We start from the raw sequence: 7,909 nt of genomic DNA, 5'->3' as shown, positions 1-7,909 counted from the left end.
AGTTACATGGACACTATTTTATAAAACTTAGCTAATATCCCTGTTGTTTTCAGACACTTCACTATGCTTAGAATTGGGGTGATACATCTCATCACTGCTTTTCTTGTTCTCCACTGAAAAAAAAGAGGTTTTCTCCCAGTGAAGTTTACCTGGAGCCCACTGGACTGTTAATGATCCAACCAGGCTTCTTTTGTTTAAACCCTGCCCTTAAACCTTCTTTTGTTTAAACCCATGAAGACAAGTTCTAAAATTATTGTATCACCTACATTTTGAAAAGACACCGTTACCCTTTATATTTAACTAAAAAATTGTACTTCTGAGTATGAAATAGGTTACTAGATCAGTGTAAAAGGAAGTGCATGTGGTATTAATAGATTGGTGTTAGCCACCATAGTGTGTGGCTTGCAGTAGTGCTCAAAAAGGAACTGAGTAAGAATTACTGTTCTTACCATGAAGACTTAGACTGCCTATAAAGACATATGTCATAGCATGCTCCAAAATGTCATTTCTGACAGGTGCTGCCATAGGTGTTCTGGAGGTGGCATTTTCCTTTTGCTGCCCCTTGCCCTTTGAACGCTCCCATCTTTTCTTCAACAGCAACAAAGTTTACCTTACAAATCCTGCCTGCGTGCTAAATAATATTTCTGGTTTTCACTAGGGAATGAGAGAGAGAAATACATGCTCTAACAAACATTAACATCTGTTTGTGTTCTATGGTTAAACCCACCAAGTTAGACCATGGAATCACAGAACAACCCAGGCTGGAAGGGACATTGAAAGCTCCTGTGGTCCAACGTTTCCTGGGAAAGGGAGCCTAGATGAAACTATCTAGTGCTCTTTTCAGTATCCTGAAAACTGCCAGGGAGGGAGGCTCTACCACATCCCTGGGCAGGTTGTTGCAGTAAACAATTGTTCTTACTGCAAAAAAGTGTCTTATGCTGAGATGAAAGATGGAGAGCCCATTACAGAAGAGGCTGATTTGTTCTCAGTGTCACAAAGCTGGATTTTCTAGAGGATCTGTCTCAGAGGACAGTGGTGTTGTGTGCCACAGGCAGCTGCTGCTCAGTTTGGTTCACCTCCCAACACATCTAAAAAAAGAAGAAGGTGTTTAGACCCAGCCTTAGTTCCCTAATGGAAAATCACTACAGCTAAAGAAAACCCCTCTAGAATGAATTCTTGAACAAACTGTTTAGCCTTGGAAAGCAAATGAAATTTGAGTAAAATCATGAATTGCCCCAGACTTTAAAAGCCTGGAAGTTCTATGAATTTGCTGAGTTTTACAGTGTATCCCAAAACACTGGTTACTGTCATCAGAGCTGATCCAGTTCATTTATTTTGCCACAAGATATCTGTTTCTTATGCAAGCTACCAGATAGCACCAAAGAAGTACTACAGAAAATGGAAGTCTTGACATCCATGGACCTCAGGTCAAATCCATAAACTACTTGGATTTTCCAGCAGCATTTTGATAATTCTTCTAAGATTATCTTACTCAGACAGATCTTCTCCCATGCTCCAATTTTTCTGGAAAAAATGAGACCAATCTCTTAAGGCTTTAAAATACATATTTTAATGTATTTTCTTAAAATATTAGTGTATTTACACAAATTTATCATTTAAAAATATTTTCACTTGCCTATTTTTAAACATCTAGTTTAAAAAACGTTCAGCCAGATGACTACATCACACAAATATGAAAGAACATTCATTGTAGATGTGAGCTATTAAAAAAATACAGCACAGAAACACATACCATTGCTGTAACAGTAAGTGAGTGCACATTTTTAAGTTGCTATCTTCCACAAACAGTTCTTCCCATAGAAATTGCTTAGTCTGTGTCAGTAACTTCTACCCAGTTCTATATTGGAGTTCCCATTTCTTTTTTCTTCACAAAAATCCCCCCCCCCCGCTTCTTCTTATACAGAGGTTGCAATAAAATGCATTACAGTAGTATTTCATTTACAAAACAAATGACATGAAAACTTGTTTCTTAACCCATTGGATTGTATTTCACTAAAACAATGTCCTTTCATGGAGATGCAAGAGAGATTCCAAGAGCTGTCTGGATGTGGAAAATGATCTCAAAGCAATCCTGCCTGGAAAGGTGGACTTGAATTGCTGCATGATGTTGTGCAGATTCCCCTTTGGAAGGATCTCATCTTCAGATTTGGTAATTAGGATAGCATGTTAAACATCATATTTAGTAAAAATAAATACAAATAAATTAAAAAGAAATTATGGAAGGAAATTATTCTCTTGTTGATATTGCTTGGAGGAAGGCTGAGAAGTGAAGTTTGTGGCAATCTCTAGATTACACATGAATGGCAGATCCTTTGACTTCAGTAGTACTCTCTGAACAAGGAAACAACAGCAATGAACAGGGCTGTAATTTTGGAGAAGGACAGTAGTGATCTTCTTTCAAACTTTGTTAGGAAGCCATTTTCCTGTGGAAAAGAACACACACAGTTAGGGACAGCTTAAAAACAGCATGTAGGGAAACCACACCACTCTCTGTGTCAGATTAACAGTGCTGCAGCACTGTGCAGTGAGGGACAGCTTTTCAGAGCTCTGCCTCCAAAAGATGAATAGCTCTTTAAAAATAGTAACCTAAAATAGCTGCACCTTGCTGAATGTTTGTTTCATCTCCAAGTCAAGGCTATGCCCTCCCTGTGTAAATAGAAAACAACCATGAACTCTATCAGCTGAGCCCACATCTTCCAGGATGGCACAAGTACTATGTTTCTGATGCTAATATACCCAGAAATATCTTCCTTTATGCTTCCTTATTCTACTATGATGAGCCACCTATTATGACAGAGTGTTGCCAGGAGTTGATACTTCTCTGAAATAAAATTGATTCTATTTGAAAGAGATGGAAAGATAAGCCTTTATAATAAATCCAATGCATCAAGGAGCCAAGAGTCACTATCACCTTTTTTTTTTTTTTTTGCTGCTGCAGACAGAGAAGGATTAAAACAAGCAGAAAGAAAAAAAAAAAAAAAAGGAAAAGCAAGACACTAGAAAATAAATCAGGGGGAAAAAAGTAGTTGGAAATATGAGAGAAGTGAGATGAGAGGGGGTGGAAGGAAAAAGTAACATTTACATATAAGTAAAGGAAAAAGTACCAAGGAAATAACTGACATGGGTGTCATTGATTCTCAGATTCCCCCACTGCAAAAAAAAAAAAAAAAGTATTGGTGCGATGAAACCTTGCAGAGCAAAAGGATATTTCCCTTCCCTTCACTGGCAGAATGGGAATTTCAGCAGCTTGGCAAAACAGTCTACTTAGTAACATGTATTTTTCTCAGCATTGACCATTCATAGATGGAAGTTCTAGGATTATCTCAGTCCAAATAGAAAAGATTTAATGCCAGTTGTACTTACCAGTACATTTGTTGTAAGTAAAACTGATTTGGGGGATTAAATAATGGCTTTGTTGAAATCCACAGCAAAAGTGCTGACTTCATTTGTGAGGATCACACCTGTGTATTCTTTCCTTACCTTGAACTTAAGTAGTTTTGGACCAACTTCTCTATGAAAGCAAAATTGCTGCCCTGACCTTAGGATGCCACTGAATTTTAGATTTAATAATGGAAATTTCAGTGTGGTTTAACCTGCTTTGAGTGGGAGGCTGGACCAAATGATTTTCTAAGGTCATTCTCAACCTGAATTACTGTATGATCCTGTCATTCAAAACTGGCAAGTGCCTTTTAAAAAGAAAGTTGTCTTTTATCACTGTTCTGTTTAAAGCAGAAGCAAAGCTCTCACTCTAAGTCTCAGTGAGACATTCCAGACAGCAAATATTAAACCACCAAAGGAAACCTTGAATAAAATGGTTTTGACAGTATAGCAATAATTAATGAAATCTCCCAATGTAGACTTTGGTGGAAAATGAGAAACTCACCCAGCCACCATTCGCATCGATCCATTCGGCTTTGTTGTTTATGATGTACTCTGTGATAAAATAAGAGATCTGCTCCTTCTCCTCTGCAGTCAGCTGAACCCCATGCTCTTGAAGCTTCTTGGTGAGAAGACCTCCAAATGTAAATATGGTCATAATTCGTCCCCAGTTAGTATTTCCATCAGCAAACTTTTCATCCATGACTCCATTGAAAATTCTCTTGGCAACAGCTACAGAGGTGATGTCAATCCTGTCCAGGAGTGGCCTGAGAGCCTCCTCGGTTTGGTCTTGCAGAGAGGATGCAATGGTTCTCAAGACATGAGCAACCCTGGTCTGGGCTGGTCCGAGGTGTGATTCCTGGAGCACATACTGCAGATAGTCCTGAGCTAAGTAATAAACGTAATAGAACTCAGCAGTTTCCATTCAATCCAGAATGCAGAGAGCAGCTCACTGCTCGCAGTCAGGCTCGGCAGTGAGCAGCCACAGGACATGCACACGCTTTTGTTTCGTCTGTTTTGATGGAATCTTTCTGGTTTTACCACAGAATTTCCTGTAAAAGGTAGTAGTGACTTAATAGCTGCGTTGGGGAATATGTCACAGAGGAAATGAAAGAAAAAGTGTCTCCTTTTATGTCTTGAGTGATTTATTTCTCCAAATGGAGTGATTCCGCAACTACAATCCACCAGATTTTACCACATTCTTAGCAGCATAACTTGGCATTTTCTAGGGACTTTTGCTACATACCACTAGCAAAGGTTTGGCATTTGGCTGGAAAAATTCCAAGAATGGTGTGTTCCTGCAAAGGTTAGGCATTTGGCTTGAAAAAACATGCCCAGAAGTGCATGCTGCTGGAGATGAAGACACTCAGCACCCCCAATCCAATCTCCTCGCTGTCAGGATTAAGGCTGCAATCTGTATTGCAGGTTTATGGGTTATTTCTGGTCACAACATTGTGAAGAAACTGGTAGGCATTCCCAACAGGATGGAAGAATGGGTAAACTTTCTTCAGCACTAAAGGAGTTTTATGGAAGTGCAAAAAGTGGGAGCACAAGAGTGGTACAATTATGGATGGACAAAAGGGAAAGTCAGCTTTATAGCATTATCCCTGTTCCAGACTTTCCCACACTCTCTCTGAGTGCTCTTCAAGGTCCTTCTTTGAAGATTTGAATGGGAAGCTTCAAAGATTTCTTTCCCCCATGGGGAGCTCTGCTGTAAAAGATGTTATAAGTATGAAAGACAATGCTAATGCAGGCAGCATGTCAGGACATGGGATGGAAAATAAGGGGCCAGTGATGTGTGATACCACCTGAATCTTTCAGGACAGGTAAAAAAGAAGTATCATGATACCTACAACTGCTCATAGATTCAAATTTTCTGTCAAGCTGTTATTTTTGGGAGAAGAGGCAGGGGTATCTAGCCAGCTTTTTCCTTACAAACATCTTTTCCTGAGGCAATCCAATCTTGCTAAAGGGCCTGGATGTGTCCATGGAGAATTTCACCCCATTGCAAAGGCTTCAAAGAGCAGCAAGCAGTTTGATGTCTGGAGACCCCTCTCTTTCCCCATCTTTCTTTATCCCTCTACTTCTTACCCACCTTTCTTTCACTGCTCTTCTTCCTTTGAAAGCAAAAGGCACTCCCAGCACCCCACACCAACAGCTTTTCTTTGTCCTAGGAATGGCTGTGAGCCTGTTTCCAGTCCTGGGCACTCCCTGATGCTCAGACTTATGGAAGAGGAGCAGAGCTGCAGTCTCAGATGTCAGGATGGCACTGGCACCTAATTGCACTGGGGAAAACCTGTCTGGACTGTGAAACAGCTCTGGTGTCACACACTGCTAACCCTAGACAGCCCCCCTAAATGCGTGTGCTGCTGCTCTGACATCACAGTTTTTGCAGAAACCCATTGACTAGACCAGGGTAGTTTCCACTTCCTGCTCAGGGTATTTCTGTATGTGGTGAGTCTGGCCCAGAGTGACACAGTCATCTTCCATCATAGCAGGGCTTGAAACCTTGAGCTGGAGCCAGCACAGCACAGCATCCAGCACTTCAGGATTATTTCCCTCACTTTCCCCTGGAAGCAAAGAGAGAGGGGGCTTGGTGTTGTGTTCACTTTTGGGAGAAAATCTATTTCAGAGAACAGTGCAAGCTGTAAAACTCCAGTGTTAGATGTTACCCCAGGGAAGGATGTGATGCCAGGATGGGAATGAGCTGGGTGTGGGAAGCTGGATCTCCCCTCTTTCATACATTCATGTTCTTACCAAAGCTTATTTTGAAAGTTCAGAGGTGTTTCCTATCCAGTACCTGCAGCTGTTGCTTTGGCAGAGCTGTCAGGCTGACTTTGCCTTTGTTATGTTCAGTGATTTCAGCAAAATGCTATCATTTTATGAGGAATGCAAATGGGGAAAAAAAAAACAAAGGACGTAACAGTCCCTAACTCTTTCAAACTGGACAGGAATTTCTGGTGCAGAGGGAAATCATTGCTCACCCAGCCAGCTCCCCTCCTGTCAGATGCTTGCTGTAAACAGGGCTGAGAGAGGTACTAGAGCAGACATCACAAGAATCCTCTTTCTATAGCACAGTCTGTGAAATTATAGATCACTCCTGAATTTCTTAGCAATTGATTAAGGAAAAGTTTTTGGTATTCTCTGAGAATATAACAGTTGAATATGGGGACAGTGAACAATACCTAAGGAGACCAGTTTTGTTTTCTTCATCTCTGATAGTAGCAGAGCACAAGGAGATGCAGCTGTTTCTTCATCAGTGGAGCATTTAGAATTCTGAGGAGGATGATGAAATAAGACTATGAATGTCACCATTATTGAAAGAAATCAATGTAATACCTTGGCAATTTTAGTGCACATGCTGCTACTTAGTCTCTTGATTTCTTAAAGGGCTCTGAGGTGAAGCTGAGGGCTCAGCTCCCAGAATGGGGTGGCAGCTCTGAGCAGAGATCTCTAACAGCCAGCTGTGACACTGGTGACCAGAGCTCAGGATGCAGCAGTTGAAAATGCCCCAGGTCTCTCTCCTTCAAAGTTTTCAATAGTGTGCAGTGCAGGGTGCAATTCCAAGTGTTGGATGTTCAGTAGCAGTGACAGTTTATGTGTCTATACACACAAGTTGATGATGGTCAACTCTGAACACTCTAAGAAATCAGCTTTGGGATCTCTGGCATCCTGCTACTTTTATGCTTTTATTCTCATTTTTTTACATTAGGCAGTGTCTTGCTTGCTTCTAGCAGACTTTATTCTCATTTTGTAGCTTTAAGTGAATACCTCTGAATTAATGAAACTCTACTTTCCTACCTGCTCTGTCTCCCCAGTGCTGCATAGACTGCATTCTCATACACTGGACTGCTTCTTCCTTGTTTTCCTCTTTGCTGGATATACTTTAAGTGTTAATTGTTAATAAAAGGCTTGAAACAGAAACCAGCTTGACAGGGAAGCTCAAATGCAAACCCTCCCCTCACTACTTGGCAACTGGAAGGGGCTTCAGATACTTTTATTTAAATCTGTGCCCTGTGGATTTCAATCCACATCCTACTCTAACCTGAAAAGGCTTATTTTTCCAGAACAGATGGGGACTGAATTGACAGATCCTCATAAAACTGACTTGTGAGAGACGATGTTATCTCGTCGCATTCGAGACAAAACCAAGCCAAATAACAAAAGCTTTGCTGAGCTATCCGTGCTGCATCTGCCTTGCCAGAGTTCCAGGTGATTGTGGGAACTATGATTTTTTTTGTCTGGAAGAACAGTCCAAAGCCTTAACAAAACTATTGAAGATTTTTTTTTTCCCCTCCATTTCTTCTCTTTTTGAGGTCCGCACCAGGGTGGTTTTTTTTCTTCTTTTTTCTTTTTCGTTTTTTTTTTTTTATTTTTTTGGCGTGGTATTGGATTTCATTGCGAAAGAACAGCTCTGTTCACCTGTAGCTTTGCAGCTGTCCTGCACAGCCCTGGCAGGAGACCCGGGCAGGTTTGATGGCCTTTCTTTGCCAGGGATGCTGCTGCGCTC

General features: G+C 40.9%; 1 protein-coding gene across 1 annotated transcript; it reads right to left on the bottom strand.

The window, feature by feature from the left end:
- Positions 1–1,547: 1,547 nt before the first annotated feature.
- On the bottom strand, positions 1,548–5,671 carry BCL2A1 (BCL2 related protein A1). Its single transcript, XM_059858518.1, has 3 exons — positions 5,495–5,671; positions 3,905–4,451; positions 1,548–2,444 (listed from the first exon to the last, which is right to left on the bottom strand). The coding sequence occupies exons 2-3, from the start codon at positions 4,322–4,324 to the stop codon at positions 2,340–2,342; spliced, it is 525 nt and encodes a 174-aa protein (XP_059714501.1). The 5' UTR covers positions 4,325–4,451; positions 5,495–5,671; the 3' UTR covers positions 1,548–2,339.
- Between the last annotated feature and the right edge of the window lie 2,238 nt (positions 5,672–7,909).

This window comes from Haemorhous mexicanus, chromosome 13, assembly GCF_027477595.1.
Source record: "Haemorhous mexicanus isolate bHaeMex1 chromosome 13, bHaeMex1.pri, whole genome shotgun sequence".
Taxonomy (NCBI): domain Eukaryota; kingdom Metazoa; phylum Chordata; class Aves; order Passeriformes; family Fringillidae; genus Haemorhous; species Haemorhous mexicanus.
The sequence above is the reverse complement of the archived record's forward strand: the minus strand, read 5'-3'. Positions and strand labels throughout refer to the sequence as shown.

Bases quoted from the DNA above. Each gene is read 5' to 3' on its own strand.
- BCL2A1 (XM_059858518.1), bottom strand. From the start codon at position 4,324: ATGGAAACTGCTGAGTTCTATTACGTTTATTACTTAGCTCAGGACTAT. The intron at 2,445-3,904 runs GTGAGTTTCTCA...TCTTTTCCACAG, and splicing joins TCGATGCGAATGGTGGCTGG to GAAAATGGCTTCCTAACAAA.